Source organism: Mesoplodon mirus (assembly GCF_964341445.2).
Source record: "Mesoplodon mirus genome assembly, chromosome: 17".
Classification (NCBI taxonomy): domain Eukaryota; kingdom Metazoa; phylum Chordata; class Mammalia; order Artiodactyla; family Ziphiidae; genus Mesoplodon; species Mesoplodon mirus.
In genome coordinates, this window is record NC_138993.1 from 13,147,288 (window position 1) to 13,169,823 (window position 22,536).

Genomic DNA, 22,536 nt, shown 5'->3' on the forward strand with positions numbered 1-22,536 from the left:
AGGATGATGACATAGCAGTGGAAGAGGCAGTAAGTATATGACCAGAGAGGCTAGAAGAATGAAACAAAGGATTTGTGCAGTGCAGATGATGTAGGGCATTTTGGGAAACCAAGTCCAAGAATTAGAGATAGGTGTTGAATGTCCTCTTTTGACGTTCATCTCTTGTGCAAGGGCATGTCTACCTTCTTTAAGGTCTGCACAGGCTCCTAGTTGAAAATACAGGTCCAATTAAGGAGATGACACTTTGTTATTACTCCTAATTTTTGCTTTTTTGTAATTGTATTGTCTATGCCAGCCCTTGTGTAAGGCAATGGGAGTATACATGTGACCAAAACATAGATCACTTTCATGATAAGGAGATGTGAGTGTTTTACGTAACGCAAGCTCTGGGATGTGTAAGAGAAGTAAGAGCATGAAAATATGATGTATGGTATGTGTAGTGTAGGCAGAAGAGGTGAAGAGAAGCAAAAGAAAAGCCTTGTGTTAAAATGAAGAAATTATTAGAGGAATATGCAAAGAGAAGACATTTTAGACCTAACAGATGGAAAAAAAGGTGGCGAGGAAAAGCAAGAATAACTGAAATCATTGCAGACTGGAATCAATGTTGAATAAATGAGGCAGTGAGGAGGTCCACAGAAGTCTGGAAAAAATGTTGAGCCTCTGGTATGTGTAAGGATTTACATGTTCCTTACCATTTACATACAAATCCCCTTAGCCATGTCTTTTCAATAGTACACGTGCAAATATCCATTTTAAAAAGTTTTCTGATTATAAATATCAATGGTAGAAAGTGTATACCATACAGAAAATGATGAAAGGATTATAAAATACCTGTAAAACTACCTTGTTGATATTTTGAGTAATATTCTTCCAAAATTTTTGCAGTTATTTTAAATAGACTTATTCACAAATTCAGTATTGAAGCTTAGTATGTGAAAAGCCCAGTTGTAGACATTAGGGATATAGCTGTGAACAAAACAGATAAAGATCCCTACCCTCACGGAGTTTATGTGAGGGGAGGGGAATACATAATAAACATCAAATATTATCAATAAATCAGTAAATTTTTTAGTATGCTTGAGGGTGATAAATACTATGGGATAAAAAAAATACATAGGGTAAAAGAGATTTTAAGTGCCAGGATCGGATCAGTCTACAGCTTTAGATAGGGCAGTTAGGGTAGATCTCATTGAGAAGGAGACATTTGAGCAAATTCTTGAAGATGAGCAATATTTTATATATTGTAAATTATTATACTGTATATATATTATACTATATAAATAGGTTTATATGATACAATTTCCTTTTAAAATTTTGTATAGTATAAAGTTTTCTGTCTTTAAACACATTTAAAAAGCTGTCATAATCTAATCTGAACATTCAGGTTATTTAAAAAATGTTTTTTGTGGTTATATACGATGTTAATGTTGGGGGAAATGGGTGAAGGGTAACCAGAAACTCTCTGCATTATTTTTGCAACTTTTCCCTAAATCTAATATTATTTAAATAATAAGTTCATTAGAAATATTTTTGTTATTGTAAGAAATATGAAGACATTCACACCCAGAAATCTTTGTACTTAAATACCAGTATAGTCTTAGGAATATTAGATCAGTGTTGATATAATTTCAAGCTGTTGCTATAATTTTCAAAAAGAATATGCCAGCAATTCTCCCATGTACTTCCACTTTCATCACAGTTTAGTATTATTTTTAGATTTGCCCAAATTTAGTATTATGTTTTGAATATTGGCTCTTTGGAGATGGTTGTATTGTGGTTTTTATTTTTGGCAGAATAGGACTGAGAAAGCACTGAGTTAGTTTCCTGCTGCCACAGAGACTTGTGAGCATGGATATAGAACCTTGTTCACAAGGAGGGCGCATGGGCCAAATGGCCAGGACGAGGTGGGAATGTGTACACCTTGGGTATACTGATGAGCACTGAACAGCAAACAGATCCAACTACATCTAAATAGGAGTTGTCTCCAATTTCCATGTGTATACAGGCAGTCCAGTACCTTTCTTCATACCTTGAGATTACTGTACTGCAAATGCCAACTGGAACTAGAGACTATGCTGGATATCTAAGAAGTAAGTGGAAGAAAAACATATGCATTCAAATCTATATGTCTCGAGAATATTTACAATTGACCAAAGATTAAGTATTTTGCCAATCATAATGAATGTGACTAGAAATAGAGACTAAGTCATCAATAAGACAAATAAATTCTATTTCTTAGACACCTGAATTGAAGGCTTTAAAACCTCTTATAAGCAATAGGACCTTTAGAAATGATGTTTCAAATGGGGCTATAGTTCTACAGATGCAGGTACCTGAGGAAGACTGTTCTCTCAGCCCCCATCACTGGCATATCCAGTGTTTGATAATAGTTTCCAAAAAGAAATGAATGATCATTTCTTATGTCTTACTGATTATATGCAAATTGTGTAGAATTAATGTTACTTTAATTAATACATTGGCATTCCTTTCCTAGTGCTGAAAGTATGTGAGAATTCTAAATTACTAGAAATGGATACAAAGTTATCAACTAATAAGCAAATCTCTTCAAAGCAGAGATTACATTTGTGTTAAAGGGACTAATTTCTACAAATTATTTAGTTCCAACCAGGTGGAAAATTATGAGTTAAGTATGTGATTTGTGTTTAGTGTAAAATTACAGAAATATTTCCTAACTTGGAGTCTATTCCAAAGGTTGGCATTTTTCTTTCTGTAAAAGACCAGGTAGTAAGTACTTTAGGTTTGTGGTCTATCTGCCTCTGTTGTAATTCTTCAACTCAGTCCTAATAGTATGAAGGAAGCCACAGACAGTATATAAATGAATATACATGTCTGTGTTCCAATAAAACTTATTTACAGAAACAGGTAGTGGGCTGGTTGTGTCCATAGTTTGCTTATCCTTTGGTTTACACTCAAACTAGATTAAGCTATTTTGGGTTTGGTAGAACTCATAATTACCACCAAGATTATATGACTTTTGTATTTAAGGGAATGCAGTGGGTTAAGTGTCCTATTTCTCTGACCTATGCAAAGGCATGACTGTAAACAGGAAGATAATAAAGGACTGAGGAAATTACCTAAATAATTCATGCATAAAAGTATTTCTCATCAAAGACTACTGTAGCATAAACTGTGTTAATTTTTACTTCAGTCTTTTCCTACTCTTTGCATTAATTTTTCCAATACAGTTCCTATGTTTGGCAATAAAACTGCTTAGACAAAACTGTCATAGTAAAACAAGACCTAGGGATTTTATTTTCTTTTTATGCTCATTTTCCTGAATATGTAATTACATTGGGGCTAAGAAGATAGTGAATACCAGAGAGCAGCTTTGGGTCTGCAGAGATAACAATGTAGTAGTTATGTATGGTTGCGGCAGGTTCTTTGCTGTCTTTGTCTGATGGCTGCATTTGTGGACCCCATCTATCTAAAGTGTGTGAGAGATGATCATTTTATTGTAGTAAAAGAGAAGCAAACAGAAATTGTGCCACAAATATTTGAAACTCAGGTATTGGTGATATATAATGAACTTAAGAAAAAAATTTAATTGAGCTCTTCTAGAACAGGAAAATTAAAGATTTCAATTTTTTTAACTAAATGGTATATTGTTCTGCCATATTAAGAAAAAAATCCAGATTGATTTTTATAATAGAGCCTTAACCTAATAAATAGTTTCTAAAGTTTAACAAAATTAAGTTAGGATTAATTTTCAGGAATAGTTCATTCAGGAAGGACTTACTAAAATTCCTTCAACTGAGCTGGATCCTTAATCTACACACTGTTTACTGACCCTGTTTCTGTCCAGTTTTTTTTTTTTATTTCTCATGGATTATTTCTTATATTTTCAAGCTAATTGTTCTTACCAGCCCCTTGAAGGTTGTAATTATGGAATTTTTTGCTTTATCTTTCATGAAGTTCCATAATTACCTTTTATGTTTCAGATTTTTTTCTGTATTTCCACAACTTTTTGTGAGACCTCATTAAAGTTTAAGAAATTCATTAGTTAATGACTTTATTGCTAAAAATGAAAGTCATCCAACAGCCTTATTCACATATGGTCTAAGTTTTCCCATTGTTGTTTGTAGAACCTAGGTTGGCTAGAAAATTACTAGTCTTTTCTCATCATATTGCGTAGAAATCTCATCAATGAATATTTAATGTTTGTAAGACATTACAAACATTAGTGTTTGTAAGATGTTTTGTAAGACCTTTCAGAGACTCTCAGAAGTGAAGACAATGAGGCTATTTTCAATTAACATAAATAAGTGCTTAAAACTTTAAGAAATGTTATTTTCAGAGTTTATAGATAAAAAGAAATAACTGTTCAGATGAATATAAAAAGAAATCTCAATAAATAAAATTCAATTACCATTTTCCTTTAGACAATTTCTTTTTTTTTATTGTCTCTATAGCATTTTTTTAACATCTTTATTGGCATACGATTGCTTTACAATGTTGTGTTAGTTGCTGCTGTATAACAAAGTGAATCAGCTATATATATACATATATATATATACATATATGGGGATATATATCCCCATACACACACATATATCCCCATATCTCCTCCCTCTTGCTTCTCCCTCCTACCCTCCCTATCTCACCCCTCTAGGTAGACATAGACAATTTCTTATCTGTGTATATATGAGTGCATGTGCACATTGAATAGCAATGTTAGTAGCTGTAACATATTTCATCTTGAATTCTTTTTCTGTTACTTATGATAGATCTGTGTTCATCCCATCAACATGTTTCCATCTGGCTCTTCTTATGATTAACATTTTCCAGTTGGCTGCTCCTATTTAGAGTTGCAGTTTATGATTATGAAATGGAATTAATATAACTAAATTAAATTAGAGAAGATCTTGCACTTGCAGGAAAAATGGACTAGCAGGAACCAGATTTACTCTCCTGACTAAAACAATTAAAAAAAAAAACAGAGAAAAATTTCCAAAGAATGGTATTCTAGAATGGTGCCTGGGCATCAGCAATGAATGACAGTGATGCCTGAGAGTCAGGAAACAGGTGAAGTGAGCTCTGTGATTGTCCCAGTGTTCTGTTCTGAAAGACTTGTCAGATTGAAGTACAGGAAGGGAGAATCCAGGTGGACCCTGGCTGACTCATGGAAGTGATGAGATAGAGCTGAGTGTAAAGGGAGACTAAGAAGGCTAGAGTTCACAGGACAGAGGACCAGAGTAAAGAGAGCTGCACAGAGAGAGAACTTTAAAGATATGCAGAGGGCTTCCATGAGTATTCAGCAGGGTAATCATCAGCACATGATTAGAAATATTAGAAAATTATTAGAAATAATTAATTATTAATCACATTAATATTAGAAAACTAATAGAGAAAAGAGGAAAAAAACATCTGAAAAGATTAGAGGAAGCAGTACCTCACATTCACACAAGGCCTAGAATAACACCTGTTCCCACCAGTCAGATTGGAAAGCCTCATAATTCATTGGGCATTGGGAAAAGTACTCAGAAGGACCATGCCTAAATAGCAGGGAATATTTAGCCACAGACTATACACAGATTGGGCACTGCCTAACAAATCTTAGGAGCAAGACCCGAATGGACTAAACTGTTTCCAAGAAACGTAACTACATCCTAGAACAATATTCAAGAATATTTGTAGGAATGCAAAATATCTAGCATCCAACAAGAAAAATTTACAGTGTCTGGGAACCAATCAAAATTTACTAGCATGCAAAGTTATATATGGGGAATAATGAGGACAAAATTCAATCAGTTAACTGACTCAGAGTTGGCACATTGTTAGAATAGCAGAGAACTTTGAAATAGTTACCATAATTATATTCCATATGTTCAAAAAGTTATGGAGAGACATGCAAGATATAAAAAAAAGCCAAATTGAATTTCTAGAGATGAGAACTATAATGTCTGAAATGAAAAATTCAGGGAATGGATTCAGGGTCAAGTTACACATTGCAGAAGAAAGGACTAGTGAACATGAAGACAAAATTAGAAACTCTCAAAAATGCACAGAGGAAAAAAAGTTTCTTTTTTAAAAAGGGCAACAGTGAGCTATACAACAACTTAAAAATAGTCTAATATATGTAGTTAGAATCCCAGAAAGGAGGGGACAGAACAAACCATTGATAACTGAAGAAAATAAAATTTGATAAAAATCCTAAAATCACAGATCTAAGAAACTCAATACATCCTAGGAACAAAAACATAAGATAAACCACCCCAATCCACATAATAATCAAATTTTACAAAACCAATGGCAAAGAGGGTAAAAAGCACATATTAAATACAGAACAAATAAGAATGAGACAAGCAAGAAAACAATGAAATAACATCTTTAAAGCATTATAAATTTAAAAAGGCAATCTGGAATTGCATATCCTGCAAAAATATTTTTCAAAAACAGAGACAAAATAATGACTTTTTTAGACAGAAAAATTCAATTTATCGCCAGCAGATCTGCACTACAAGAAATATTAGGAAGGGAAAAATGATACCAGATGGAAATATGGATCTACACAAAGGAACAAAGAACATGAGAAATCATCACTACATGTGTAAGTAGATATTTTTCTTATTATTTCAATTTCTTTAAAAGATAATGGAACTTTTAAACATATTTAGAAAGAAAATTAGAAAGTACTTTGAATTTAATTTAATTTAATTTTTAAAACATGTGAAATGTTGTGAGAGACCACTAAGCAATACTTAGTGGGAGAATTTATACCACTAAAGTATGATGTTAGAAAAATGAAAGTTTTTAAGTCAATGACTTCAGCTTCTACCTTAAGAAATTAGAAAATCAAGATCAAATTAAAACCAGATAAAGCAGAAGAAAGACAATAATAAAGATAAGAGTGGAAAATAGTGAAATAGAAGATAGGAACACAATACAGACAAACATACGAAATCAAAAGCTTATTTGAGTAAATCAATAAAATTGATTGATGGCTAGCTAGACTGGTTAGGAGAAAAAGAGAGAAGACACAAATTTCCAGAACTGGGCATGAATGAGGTGACATCACTAAAGATATTTAAAGGATAATAATGGAATATTTTGACCAACATTGTGCCAGTAAATTTCAAAATGGTGTAAAATGGACAAGTTCCTTGAAAGACAAAACTACCAAATCTCATTCAAGAAAAAATAGATAATCTGAGTAGCCTTATACTATTAAAGAAATTGGATATTTAGTTGTTTCTTTAAAGAAAACTACAAGCCTTGATGATTCTATCAATTCTATCAAACATTTAAGGAGGAAAATATTATCAATTCTATACAAAACACTTTCTAAAAACCGAACAAAATTCTTCCCAACTCATCTTGTGAGGTCTACATTACCATGATACCAAACTCAGACAAAGAGATTACAATAAAAGAAAATTATAGACCAATATCTCTCATGAACATACATGTGAAAACTGTTAAAGCTTTCATAAATTGAATATATCATGACCAAGTGGAATTCATCCCAGAATGAAAGAGATGAATGGAATGAAGGATTTACATCCAAAACATTCAAAATTAATTCCATTCAATTCATCATATTGTCAAACTGAAAAAATACAAAAACAAAAACCCACATGATCATCCCAATAGATGCAGAAAAATCATTTGGTAAAATTCAACATTCATTCCTGATAAAAATTCTCAGCAAACTTGAAATAGGAGTCACTTTCTTCAACCTGATAATGGAGAACTATGAAAAAGTAGTGATGCTAACATGAAACTAAACATCATACTTAAGACTAAAAGAATGAATGAATGTTTTCCCTCTAAGATCATGAAGCAAAAAAATGCCCACTCCTGCCATTTCTATTCTAAATTATATTACTATTCAATTTTAACCAATGAAATAAGGCAAGAAAATATTAAAGGTATTAAGATGGCAGAGGAAAAAATAAAATTGTCTTTATTTGAAGACAACATGTTTGTCAATGTAGAAAACATGATGGAATCTACAAAAAGTCACTAGAACTAATAAGTGAGTTTAACAAGTTTGCAAAATACAAGATCAATACACAGAAAATAAACAGCGATTGAAATAAAAACAATGCCATTTATAATACCATCAAAAAAATAAAGTACTTAAAGAAAATCTACAAAAGATGTGCAAGACTTGTACACTTAAAATAATGAAACATTGGTAAGGTAATTAAGGAATACCTATACAAACAGAGAGATATATTTTGTTCATGGTTTGGAGACTCAGTATTGTGAAGATTTTGATTATCCCCACATTGATCCATAGATTCAATACAATTTCAAAGTCCAGCAGATATCTCTCTTTTTTTTTGGTAGAAATTACCAAACTGATTAAAAAATTCATCTGGAAATGTAAAAACTTAAAATAGCCCAAACAACTTTGAAAAATATGAGCAAAGTTGGAGTACTAATTCTAACAGATTTATTGATTTATTTCAAACCAGTCATTGTGACATTTCAATTAAGATAGACAAATAGATTAATGGAAGAGAATAGAAAGAATCACAAATATATACACAAATATATGGATTTTTGACAAAGGTATAAAAGGAAATCAGTAGACAAAGGATAGTCTTTTCAGAAAATGGTGCTGGAATAATTGGCTATGTATAGAAAAAAAGAAGAACCTCAGTTCATACCTTGTACTATAAACAAAAAGTGATTCAGAATGGATCATATACATCAATGTAAAACCTAAATCTAATAAAAACTTCTCAAAGAAAACATAGAAAATTTTTGTGATCTTTGGTTAATAAAAGATTTCTTAGCTATGACACCAAAAGTACAATCCGTAAAAGGAAAAAAAAAAGAAAATAGGCTTTGGTATCTTCAAAAACAATTCTAAGAGAATGAAAAGTTAAGTCCCATGCTAGCTATGACACCAAAAGTACAATCCGTAAAAGGAAAAAAAAAAGAAAATAGGCTTTGGTATCTTCAAAAACAATTCTAAGAGAATGAAAAGTTAAGTCCCATGCTATGAGAAAATATTTTCACCTTATATAGCTGATAAAGGACTTGTATCCATGATATATAAGGAACTCTCAACTCAATAATAATGATTTTTTAAAAACAACTCAAAATTGGCAAATGATTTGAATAGACACCTCACTAAAGAAGATATACAAGTGTCAAATAAGCAGATGAAAAACATACATTAGGGAAATGCAAATTAAAACCACAATGAGATACCACTACACACCTATTAGAAAACCTAACATTAAAAAGACTGACCATGTCAAGTGTTGGCAAGAGAAACAGGAACTCTCATATACTTCTGGTGGGAATGCAAAACAATAGAACGCCTTTGGAGTATGATTTGGCAGCTTCCTAAAACTTTAATCCTATACCTTTCATCTGGTCCTGCCATTCCACCCCTACATATAATCCAAGAGAAAGGAAAGCCAGACAAAGAAGAAGCCATGCATACTATGTGATTCAGTTTATAAAAGGTCTAGAAAATGCTGTTGTCTATAGTGACAGAAAGTAGATCACTGGTTGCTTGGATACTACGGTCTCAACAGAAATCTCTATAAAGTGATATTTCTCAAAGTTAGGGTGGTGGACCTTGTGCATCAGGATTGACTAGAGGGGCTTATTTTAAAATTCAGCCTTAAATTTAATGCCACTTATGCAGAGGATGGTTAGAAAAGGAGCTGAAATAAAGTAGTGCAGAGTAAGCACAATTTCAAAAACAGATGTGTTTGCTCTATTCAAGTTTACGCTTGCTGGGTAATGGGCATGTTGTAAGCTGATTGATGGCCTGATTTAAGAGTACAGTGCAAAAGAAGTAAGAAAAGTTATGTAAATTCATTAAGCCTCATGTTTTTCTTATGAAACTGGAGATAATAAGACTCTTGAAAATTTTTAAAGGAATAAATATTGTGTGTAAAACACATACTACTCTGCAGCTTTGATTTGTAGAAAGTGTCCCAGGAAGATTGATATCTATCTACCTATCTATCTATTGATCTATCTACCTACCTACCTATTTTAAATTCTTATTTTGCAGTTTTAAATTATTGTTTATTTTCGTATGTGTTAACCTTCTTTCTTTTTATTTGTTTATTTCTATTTTATAAATAATTTCTCTTTAAATCTTATCTTTATATTTGCATATGTCACTTGGCTGTCTCTTCCCAGAGATATATGCTAGATTTTTGTATGTATACTCTCAAATACTGATTTTTTTTCTCCTATGGTACAAAAAAATTCCATCAGGGCCTTAAAATTAAAGGTAACAGTTTTTTAAAAAACCCCTCGGTTTCATCCTACTGTCTCCGATGGCCATGTTCAAAGTCGAACTTTGCAACACCTGGTTCATTATCAAATGCAAACCCTGAAGGGAGCTAACTGAATGAATCCATATACTCTTTGTTCTATGCAATCAACCTGTGATCTTCCAGAGGATTATTAACAACATGCTGTCTGTCTGGAATAGCCATCTGTGTTAATGATGATGTAATATATTTTACCAGCACCACCTTACGTAACCACTTCCTTTGAATCATTTTGGTTAAATCACAGCCACACTCTATTCAGTTTAGATTGTAGTCCAAAGATTCTCTACATGAGTACTGAGTTGGTAGGACATTTTGTTTCTTGGCAAGGGCTCTAAATGCTAGACATAAATCTCACCACTGTCCAGACTAGGAAACATTCTGGAAAACCCAGGCTACCCAGACTTCCGCAGTTAGTGGCACCATTAGAACTTTATATCTCACTTCCTTACCTCAATTGCTCCTCAAAGAACCAATGCTTTTCAGCTACCTCAAATCTTTTCAGATCCTTTAGTATTACTCTAGTGCTGAGCCTCTGATCCCAGAGGTATCTTTAGTTTGGTCATCCTCAGTTTTATAGTCTCTTAATGACCAACTTTCAATGCATGATATAATTTATCACACTGTCACTCTCAGCAGTATGGGTTCTATTCCCTGTCTGCTCTTATCTCTAGTCCAAGATAAGGATGACATTTATTGAGATCTGAGTAGATCAAACTGATCTCTTTATCATTCTCAGCAAACAAATATTTTTCTTCCCCTCCTTTTTCATGCAGTAGACTCTTATGTTACTTCAAGTCTCTGTTAAGGGCATCTCTTTGGCTCCTTCAATGTTAGCCTAAGCCTAGGAATAATTAAAAGAGGTATTTGTGCTCCTGTAGTGCTGTTTATTCTTCTATTATAGCCCATGGTACATTGTGGATTATTGATTTGTCTTTTTACCCTTTGAGGACAGTAGTTGTCTAATTCTTCTTTTGAATCCTCATAACTTAACACAGTTCCAGGGTTATATTATGTACTCAGTTAATGTTTAATTATTGCTTCATTGTGTAATGATTATTTATATATCATAATAGTTTTAAAAATTTGAAAAACACTAAATTCATTCAATTTCCTTTAATGAGTATTTGTTATTAAAAAAAAAAAGAGGTATAAAGTCCTGTTCCCAAGTCCAAACCTCTTATTAACTTAAACCTTGAGTTTTTTGAATTACCCACTTTGAAGTAATTCTTTTTATACCTGAAAAATGGATTTATTGAAATGTTTGAGACAAAAATATGTATTGCAAGAAACATAAGACAAACATTTCAAGAGTACAAAATTAGTTGTAGAAATAACATAATTTTCTGGTAAACCCACATTGTATTACAAATGTGCAAACCTTTTTGATACAAAAGTTTTGGTTTTCTTATTATTATTTTTTTAATACTGAGCACCCATTTTTATTTATCCATTTCCCATTGAGAGGTAACTCCTTGCATGCATTTTATCTATCCATTATTCAAGGTTCAATCTTCTCAAGGGGATAACAGCTCACCACTCTGAGATTTGAACTGTAATTAATCCAGTGGCAAGGATTTTCTCTCATGGATTCCAGAGTTAGCCAGAAATTTTAATGTCAAGATGTAAAAGCCTGTAAGGTGTTACGTTTCCCTCAGATTCTATCCCACAGGAGGCTAAACCCACAATTTCCCTCCTGTTTCTCATTCAGAAAAAAAAAATACTATATTTGCATTCAGAATTGTTCAGTGATTGCTTTTTTGTGTTGGTAGTTCATTTCTTCACGTCAACTTGGCTCTCATATTTTTCCTTTAAGATCAGGTTGTTGATTTCGGGCTTTGTAAACTTTGTTGTCTGGTGTCTGGATTTTCACTGAGGACGATCTTCCCTTGATCGTCTTCTAGATCCTGATTAGGAAGAAGGGAGAGCATATATATTGTAAATGTGATGAAACTATAGTGTTTAAGCATATGATATTTTATGCATAATTATATCTATAAAAGACCATCATTTCTTATTATAATAAATACTAGATTATGTTTTCTTAATAATATATTCTGGTTATGATGATGAAACCAAGTCCTCTTTTGATCAAAGGTATATGAAAATAATAATTTAAAGTGATGATTTCAGTTCCTTAGAAAATTTGGATGAATTTGCATGTTTAGAAGAAATCTGTGATAAAGCCTTCAGTTAAAAATTATGTGTACAACCTAAATGTCCTGCATTAGATGAATGGATAAACAAGATGTGGTACATATATACAATGGAATATTACTCAGCCGTAAAAAGGAACAAAATTGGGTCATTTGTAGAGATGTGGATGGACCTAGAGTCTGTCATACAGAGTAAACTAAGCCCAAAAGAGAAAAACAAATATTGTATATTAATGCATATATGTGGAATCTAGAAAAATCTTACAGATGAACCTATTTCTAGGGCAAGAATAGAGATGTAGACATAGAGAATGGACATGTGGACACGGGGCGGGGAAGGGGAATGAGGGGCTAATTGGGAGATTAAGTTTGACATAAATACACTACCATTTGTAAAATAGCTAGCGGGAACCTGCTTTATAGCACAGGGAGCTCAGCTTGGTGCTCTGTGATGACCTAGTTGGGTGGATGGGGGGGGTGGGAGGGAGGTGCAAGAGGGAGGGGATATAGGTATACATTTAGCTGATTCACTTCATTGTACAGCAGAAACTAACGCAACATTGTAAAGCAATTTTACTCCAATAAAAAAAAATTATGTGTACCATTGAGTCTTTAGTTTCAAATGTCTATATTGGACTGGGTTAAAATCAGATATGCCTATAATGCATTTATAAGCCTTCAACTTCTTTTGACTATTAGTATATAATTATCTTAGAAATTCCAAACATGTAATTATTTTAAGTTCCACAAGGAAAATCTTTGAGTTTTGAATGCATCAGAATGTAAGGTAACCTATGTGGAAGATTAGAAAATGCACATAAATAAAGTTATAAAGAAAATTATAGTGGATGGGTGATATTTACATGTATATAACCTACACATTATATCAAAATTTTGTACATACCTATATTAATAATTTTCTATATGTGTACAGTAGATACAGTTTTGAATTTATTTTTGTCTCAAACTGTAGCCTCATTTTAAATAATAATAAATAATAGTTTCACAGAGTTCAGGTCTACCTGCTACCTATTTTTGCTCAACTCTGGTATTCAAGGGTTTCTTTTCAAATTAATTCTACTTGAGTCTACCTCAGTGGTTCAGTATGTCTAGCACTTTACATGAGTATAATTGCCTTTCTTTTAACATTTGTTTTTCTTAAATTTTATTAATAGTGAAAGATTTATTTTCTGATTCATATCATCAAAATACTTTGCTCAAAATAAAATATATTACAATACTCTCCTTTTCTTTTGTTTGTCTTAATATAACAAAAGGTTTGTCATATATGCAAATTACCATAGTCAATATATTTACCTTGAATTCTTTTGTTGGCTTGTATCTTCCTCACAGGTGTGTCTGAAATTAAATAGCTTTAGTTAAAAATACTTTGAAATTATGGCTAACATGAGACAGGAAACCATAGTTGAGCAGAAGAGTATAAAGTTTTAAATAAACATCATGTAAACACGTAGATTTCTTTTGGAGTAGTGAGACTTTTGCACTGGCAACAAACAGACATTTGTTTTCCATATATCATAATGAATGTTTACTATTTTCAAAACATATTGTTTTATTATGGCATGTAGCACCCCAGATGATGTTCCATTTTTGCATCGAGTGACTTACATGACTTTTTCACCCTTTTTATGAAAAGCATCACTTTATGATGAAAGGATGTCTAGCATTTTATAAAGTTTAGCAGAAGTATCTTCCCAGAGATATCCACTCATTTTTTCCAGTCATTCCTATTTGTGATGTATCAGACTTCTGCCTCTGTAAAATTCTCATTGTAAATTAATCTATGATCAACTTATAATACATGAGGACAACAAAATATCATAACTCTAGAAATATACCAGTAAGCAATTCAGGAAGTGTGTGCCAACATACTCCCAAATTTAATTCCAATCCTACAAGACCATTTAAAAGTTAAGTAGCTAAAAAATAATAAAATCTTTCTTATTTTAGAATTTTAAGTGTCTCATAACAATGCAGTTTTTTGTCGTTATAGTTGCAAAATACTTCCCAATTACTCATTTTTCTTTTAACTCATTGACAAGACCACTTGGTCAACCTAAATTCACATTTTCACTCTGTCGTTGGACATTTGAGATCAATGAATAAGTGTGGTCCCTATAGCGACTTTGTTTCTGTGCTTACCTTCTTTATTTTTTCTCCAAGTTTTGACTTCTTGATTTTTATATATCATCTATACTCAACAATGAAGTCAAAATTTTTGTTTTATATATATATTCAATTCTCTGAAATCCCATAAAAAATAAGACATGAGACTATCACCAACAGTATTTTGGGCGGTATAATATCAAATTTAGAAAAAAGGGAAAGAAACATTAAGCATTTTTTGAAGAATTCTGTTTCTGTCTACATAGCACATTTCCAACATGTCTTTTTTCCCCCCAGAATATAAGATACATAACCATTTATCACACTATATTAATACTATAATAAAATACAGAACTATAGAAAGCCTCATTAGATTGGATAGTGAGGGAAAGTTTATGTGGGATAGAAAAGTCTGAATTATGGAATATGCTCCAGTTGATATATTTTTCTTAACTTCAGGTTTACTTGATCACAAAAAAATGGCTTATAAAATTGCCATGAAAAGATGGATCCAGTCTTTAAGCAGTGAATAAAAGCATTGTTTAGAATGAACTTATTAAATTCCAAAGAGCACTTATTATGCAATTTAAAACAAGGTTTCGACATTACCTTTCAAAACAAGCACTTACACTCAGATTTTCTTTTTTATATTTGGCAGCATCCAATTAATATATATCCAATTAACTAACTTGTTAACTTATTAATATTTAGCTATGATAAAATCAAAATAAGAAGTGTTCATTGTGGCAAACAAACATCTCTGGAAGAAAAGCTTGATTAAAGTGCAGAAAACCAGATTTGCTCTCAGTGGCTCTCTGCCATCTCAAACTGAATGACACTTGTATTAGGTCGTGTTTAGAGAAGCTAAATGTGGCAAGATAAATCAATCATTGAACAATCCCACAAAAATGCTCCTCTCCACCACGTTTCCTGAAACATACAAAATGCTTCAGCTCACTTATTTGCAAGATTTTTGCATTTTTACATGGCTATGACTTTGGAAATTTAGAGTGTAAAATATTACTTTGTTGACCATGTTAACGTTAATTGACCGTAATCCTGATAGTAGCTAACATCACTGAGAGTTTATATGCACTGAATGTTATTCCAAGTGCTTTTCATATATTGATTCACTTATATGTAGGTAACATTACTATCCCCACTTTTCAGATTAAGAAAGCAAGGCAGAAAAGCATCAATTTATAATACAAGTTAGTTCAAGTTGGAACCCAGATTGGAAGCCAGATCTACAACCTGATCCTCTGTTCTCTACAGAAGCCATAAATCTTTACACGTTATACAGTCAGATTTGTCAAAACCTTCCCAGATAACTTTTTGTTGTTGTTCCTTTCTCCATAGCCTACTACTTTGCTGTTCTCCCTTAATTACTTTAGTAGTTTCAGTAAATGTAGTTCTATCTAAGACAAGAGTGAAAAACTCTACACATTTTATGAGGAGAAGTTTTAGTTAAGGGGTCTGAAGTGTTTCAATGACATCATATTAGTACCAAACTGACCACTTAGCCATGTTAATAAGCATGACCTAAATGATTGAGGAATACACTCAGTTCATCAAAATGTACTATATGTACCACAGTATGAGCAGTTCAGATAGAAAACTCCAAGCTTTGAGATGAAGACCACATTTACCTATAGATCAATTATCAATACTCTGAAAGAAAAAAAAAGCCAGTCTTGCATGACATAATCTTTATTTACACCAGCTTCTTTGTAAATCGGTGTCTCTTGGGATCTAGACAAGAGACACTTGTTATTCAGTGTTGACCCAATGGTTTTACAGGGCTGGAAGAAAGAAAACTAGCATTTCCACTTAGTGTCCAGATATTAGTAACTATACTGCTTATATTGTCTTTCTTATGAGAAAAAAAAAAAAACCTTGGAAATGTTTTTATAAAAACTTATGTTGTGACATTGACAAAACCAACGCATTATGAATATGTGGAGAAACCAAATACTGGGAACTAAAGGAATCAACCTTTGGGATGAACATAAACCAGAGTTAAAGAAGGATTCCATTAACAAAAATTAGAGTATCTTATTCTTGTAACAGGTATTATCTTCTCTTGGCTGAAGTTAGTCTTCAGCACTTAGTTCGTTGTTTATAATGTACTTGTTAATGGGGGCTTATTGAAGGGGAGGAAAATATACTTACCGAAGTTTAAGCCTAAATAAATTAAAGCAATATATACAAGTGCAGTTACTAATTGGTTCATTCTCTACAAAGCACTGCCATTCTACAAAGCCGCTTACTATGGCAAGGACTGAAAAAAAAAAAGAATTCAACTTAATTTTCATGTCTTCACCTCTTCCCTCAAATCCCGACCTTTTTCTAGTACAGTGTTAAGCATTTAGGGGTAGATGAGTAAATTCTGTATTAGATCTCACAGGAAACTGGTTCTGTTGTGGCTTTGGGACTGTCACATATTCCCTGCAGTCTGAAAGGAAATCTTGTATTTTTCAGACACAAATTTTTCTATTGAGGGGAAATTCAATCATTGGTTCAATAAAAATTATTTATTTTGACTATCACTGAACAGTATCAATACTATGTAAGAGATTCTACCTATATAAAAGTAAAGAATAAGGAAACAATAATTGCCAAAAATATACATGGTCCCAAGAGAATTTACAACTTCTTGGGCATAGTACTATAATTTAAAAAATTTTAAGCATAAAACCCATTGGGACCATACTTTGGATAAACATTAAACTTCAATTTAGTGTTTCTCAATTCACAGTATATTTCAAAGAGCATATTTGATTTTTCTAAATAATTTAAATACTTGTTTCTCTAAAACAATTTCTTACCTTAAATTCTTTTATTGTTAAGAAAATGAACTAGAAATTAATTTATTCAAATACCAATTACCCAAATTATACTTTATTAACATTTACCATTTCCTTGAGTAATTACCATTGAGAGTTTGTATAAGATTTTGAATTCTTTTTTTTCTTCTTTCCTTTTAAAAGTAGGTCCTTTTAACGCCATAGGCAGAGAACATTCCATATTTTAAATATTAAAATTAATTTCATATGCAAAATAATTTACAGCTCCAGGTATAGATTATCACTCAAACTGTTAGAAGAAACAGATAACCCATTCCCAAGTATGTAGTTTTGGAAAATAAAAATACTAAATGCAATTTTTTTTGCTAGATCTATGCACTTAAAAAATTCATAAACATGCCTCTTATTATTGTTGTGGGTGCAGTGAATACATTTTTTAAAATATAAAAAGTATTTCAATTTGGGCTTCTTTAAATAACTACCAATTTTTAAAGTATCCCCCTTTCACATACTAAAAATATTTTTACAGTTGTCTGTATTAAAGCAAAAAAATATTCACTGCTCCCCACTGAACTTTTTAAAGACTGTTTAAACTAGGAATTCTTTCTTTATAACACTTACTATAACCACCATTGACCCAATCAGTCTGTTAAGACAGACATGATGTTGTCTTTTTTAACCTAACTAAAAAAAAACAAAACAAAACCTGAATGCTCAGTCTTTAAAAAGTTGAAAATCTCAGTTATCAGTACCTGTTAAGTGGGTTAGTTGTTTCCCTTTTACTAACCTCCCTGAAGCAGTCTTTTAATTTCTTCATCTTCAAATAAATGACCATCACCACCTTCAATGAATTTGGTGACCTTGGTGACCTCTGAGAGGATACATGTTTATAGCAGAAATTGGTTTATGTAATAAAAAGGCAGGAGACATGATGTGATATATAATGGCATCTGCCCAACAATGAATTCCAGACCAACACTTGGTTCTTTCTTGGATTTTAGTGTTACTTTTTGATAAACCAATTTTCTTACAAAGTTGTTGAACACTATATAGCAAATATAGAACAAAACAATCAATATGACTGTCATTTGAGTTTCATTCCCTATCTTTGGACTTTTTTCTTGTGTTGGTATGGAACTAGAACAAAGGAATGAGACAGAGTAGAAAGTGTAAGAGTCTTCAAAGATTATTTTAGACTTTGATATAGATAGCTTAAAGAAATCCACATTCTTATTCTTCTAGACATACTGACCTTCTTGCAACAATTTCTTCAGAGTTTCGTCTGTTTCTCCACCACTAGTTGAAATTCTAGTGTATTTTATTTCAGGACCTAAAGGAAAGACAAAAAAAAAAAAAAAGGATCTGAAACAAGGCTGGGCAAACTTCCTCTGTAAGGGTCACATAGAAAGTAATTTAGACTTTATGGGTCTTGTGGTCTGTGTTGCAGCTATTTAACTTTGTCCTTCAGAGTGCAAATAGCCATAGACACTGTATAAATGAATGGTCACACTATGTTCCAATAAAACTTTATTTACATAAGTAGGTGGCATGGGCCATATTTGCTGACTGCTTGTTTAAACATGGACTGCCAGGGAATTCCCAAAGACTTAAAAAATAGCTGAATTCAGAATTTTAAGCTAATTCACTAATGGGAGACTGATAGAGGTTTCCTGAAATTATTGATCAGTTGTTCTATACAAACTTGCATATTATTTTGGTGTGTAGATGTGTATGTGTAGACCTTAAGATTAAAGGAAAATCGAAGGAGGGAATGGTTTTTTTCTAGGATTTAGTAACTCATTAATAAATAGCAAAGTGAAGATAGTGTATTATACACATGCATATTCATAATAAAGACACATGCTTATAGATTTGTCCCAAATTTTCCAATTCAGAGGAAAACATAGATTACATATTTAGGATTAGTATTATTTCTACCAAAAAAGAAATAAAGTAACTTCAGTAACCACTAAGAAAATGACTTAGTTTCTTTAATGATTCTTGTAGAGATATTTTAGGATTAAATGATTTGCTCTTTATAATCCAGGCATAGTTCATATACAGAGTTAAAAATTACCTGTAATGATTCGTTCTTCTCTTGTCTCTTTTTCAGTTATTTCTACAGGCACTCCATCAATGATTTTGGTGTATTTTTTAATAATTGGCTCTGAAATAGGGGAAGAAAATGCATTTGATTTATCCCCTTATGGCATCTAAATGGCCATAAGCTAGACATTTTAATGATTAAATGTATTTCTCACAGCAATGCCATTTAGAATTCAATCATAATAATTTTGGGGACGTATCTCAAATAAATTCATATAACAAAGGTCTAAAAGGTAGTGGTTATGTCCTGAATCTTGGGTAAGGGAGAGAGCCAACTAGCAAGCTAACACTCCATGTCATATTTGTCTCTTGACTGTGGAATGAATGTTCAGGGAGAATCCAGGGAATTATACATCATTAGAATGGGAACCTTATAAATCCTAGCAGTGACTTATTAGTCAGTCTTATAGAATGGCCACTCTTTCTTCTAAGTACAATGTGTTCTTTTGTATTGACATGATTGTTTTCATTATATTTCATAATCATCCTTGCATATGCAGAGTAATGACAGTTTTGTTGGAACTGGTGAGTTAATGGTTAAATCAATTCCAGCTATATCCATTAAAAGGTAAACTATGTTTTAATTGATCAGCTAATAAGAATCTGTAACTGAGAAAAGTTTCCCCACAATTTATATAAAACAAAAGTCCAAGAGAAAACCTCAGATATTCAATATATTTAAACCAACACTGTTTGAAAATGTTCACAGTAGGCTACAGGAAACACACAAAACGCACCTCCATGGATCACTTCAGTTACTGTTTCACCTTCTTTAATCAGTCTGAATTCAGGTTCACCTTCAATTTTGACCTTTGTTATTGTGGGTCCTAAGGCATTGTTTTAGGAGACAAATTATCATGTTAATGTAGTCCTTTAAATTTACCAGAACAGGAAATTTATTTCAACATTTGGTGTTGCTCAAATTTCAAAGTGGTTTCAGGCTTTATGAAATCGGTTATAAACAGTTCCCATTGTCCTCAAATTAAGCAGTGTTTATGAGAACAAATGACTCAATCTATCAGTGTGCTACTAAAATAACTTTCATCTGCTTTAGCATTTAAATTGATGTTTAATTGATCCATTTATTCATAGTTGTAAAGTATGATCATGCAAAATATTATATGTGACTATACATTGTGAATCATACAGTATGTACAAATTTGAGTTGCTCTAATGATAACTAGTGTAGATCTTACTTTACCATACTGATATTGTCTATTACTTTCTTTCCTTGTTAAATTTTTAATTTAATTTTTAATCAGTCAATATCTTACATTTTTTATCTAATGGGCATAAGACTGAACATCAAAAAAGCCCAACTTTATGCCTACCTTTAAAATACAAAATTCAGGTTTTATGAGAAAATAGATTTGAGTACTTACCTTCTATATGTGAATGATGCATATATTTACTAATCAATAGTTAAACAGTCCTTCAAATGCAAAAGTCAAGTGTTGCATTTGACTTGCAAAATGATTTTGCTCCCAGAGAAAATCATTTTGAATGTTAGGAAGCAGATTACTACATTAATTAATTAATTAATTAATTACTACATTAATCAAGACTGTTTCTTAGAGAAGTTCAGTACATTTAACTCATACTGTGACACCCTTCAACAGTTGAATATAACTATATGTTTATCTTTGAGAGGGTTTATTTGTTTGTTCAGAAATTGTCAATGTACACCATTACCCAGAATTATATAGTCTAGGACAATCTAAAATAATGAAAACAAGAGTACAGTTCATTCAAACAGTAAGTATTTCGCACCATAATATTTGACCTATGTGGTCAAGGGACACTGAGTATCAAAATGTAAGGCCAAGTTTTTAAGGTGTGGAAACTTCAAAAGGAAAGAACAGCTAAGGAGTTTAAGAACAGGAAATGAGTTAATAAAATATCCCAATAGACATTTCTTTAGAAGAGCCTCAACTGGAATTTCAGAAACATCATCTATCCTTAAATTCTATGAAGGCAGGGATTTACTACCAAAAAATTTATTTTTCATATTTATTCCTGGCGGGCACCTACGAGAGTACACAGCACAATACGTGCTCAATGTGTATTCAGTTGATTTATTCTTACTTCTAAAATTTGGTTAGGTAACGTTTATAAGAAACATCTTAAAATTGTGTCTTGGGGTCTAATTTATTTAGTAAGAATTCAAGAGTTATCGATGAATCAGCAAAAGTTCAAACAGTGAGAAGGAAATGCCAATAGTAATTCTAGAGCTGGACAATTGTAAATGGCTGCCAAGGTAAATATTTGTCTCCCTCATTATGTTGCACAAAGTAAAACTTCCAAGTTTTTTAACTGGAGAGTTGTTAATGCATAGGTGACTTGACCCCATTTTTCATCTTAGTTCCCTTCATAGGAAAAACTCAAGTAAAGCTGATGCTTCATTGTGTTCCTAATTGAAGAAAAGTAATACAATAGAATCGTGCTCACAAAGTTTGGGAAGATAAATGGGTTGAATGAAGAAGCTTGAAAGAAAAGAGAAGAATCTTTGAAAATAAAAATAGTACATGTGAATGATTTTTACTATAGAAGCTGTGTACAAGTGATTATACAAAATTTTAGGGAATCTAATTTTTAAAAAAGTACAAGAATCTAAAAATCAAGGATCATTTTATCATTTTTCATTAAAATGATCAAGAAACATTTTCTCAACAAAAATTTCTGAGATTTAACTTCTTAAATCATCAAATTTTCTTCATCACTATATAAGAGCAATCAAATACTCAAATGACAATAGGTATAGTATGTTTTTTAAAAAAGCACAGATTCTAAATACCTCAATTTTAAGTCTCAAGAATGTATAAAAATATAGACAACTAACTAGCTAGGAAATACACTTTTACATACATACTTCCAATGTCTAAGTTTTAAGTAATGACTCACTTTTCGAGGAATCAAAAGTATTCAAGAAGTTGCCATCTCAATTCGTAAAATGAGAATACCCAAATCAAAGATAATTACAATAATAGTTTTCTTGAGATTCAACTGAGGATATCATCTATTCCTTTTTTGGAAGACTGTTTCTATTCTTCTTACAGAATAATTAAG

General features: G+C 32.0%; 1 protein-coding gene across 4 annotated transcripts in view; it reads right to left on the reverse strand.

Annotated features, from left to right (window-relative positions):
• Window positions 1-11,416: 11,416 nt before the first annotated feature.
• POSTN (periostin) overlaps window positions 11,417-22,536 on the reverse strand; it is a 33,886-nt gene continuing 22,766 nt past the window's right edge. For 2 of the 4 annotated variants that reach the window (XM_082602626.1, XM_082602627.1), the window contains 6 exons: window positions 20,208-20,297; window positions 19,442-19,531; window positions 18,617-18,694; window positions 18,152-18,235; window positions 13,748-13,789; window positions 11,417-12,181 (listed from right to left, as the gene is read on the reverse strand). In XM_082602626.1, the coding sequence (XP_082458752.1) occupies window positions 12,144-12,181; window positions 13,748-13,789; window positions 18,152-18,235; window positions 18,617-18,694; window positions 19,442-19,531; window positions 20,208-20,297 (422 nt within the window). In that variant the 3' untranslated portion in view covers window positions 11,417-12,143. The remainder of the gene's footprint in view (window positions 12,182-13,747; window positions 13,790-18,151; window positions 18,236-18,616; window positions 18,695-19,441; window positions 19,532-20,207; window positions 20,298-22,536) is intronic. The other 2 variants (XM_082602628.1, XM_082602629.1) reach the window with 1 other exon arrangement.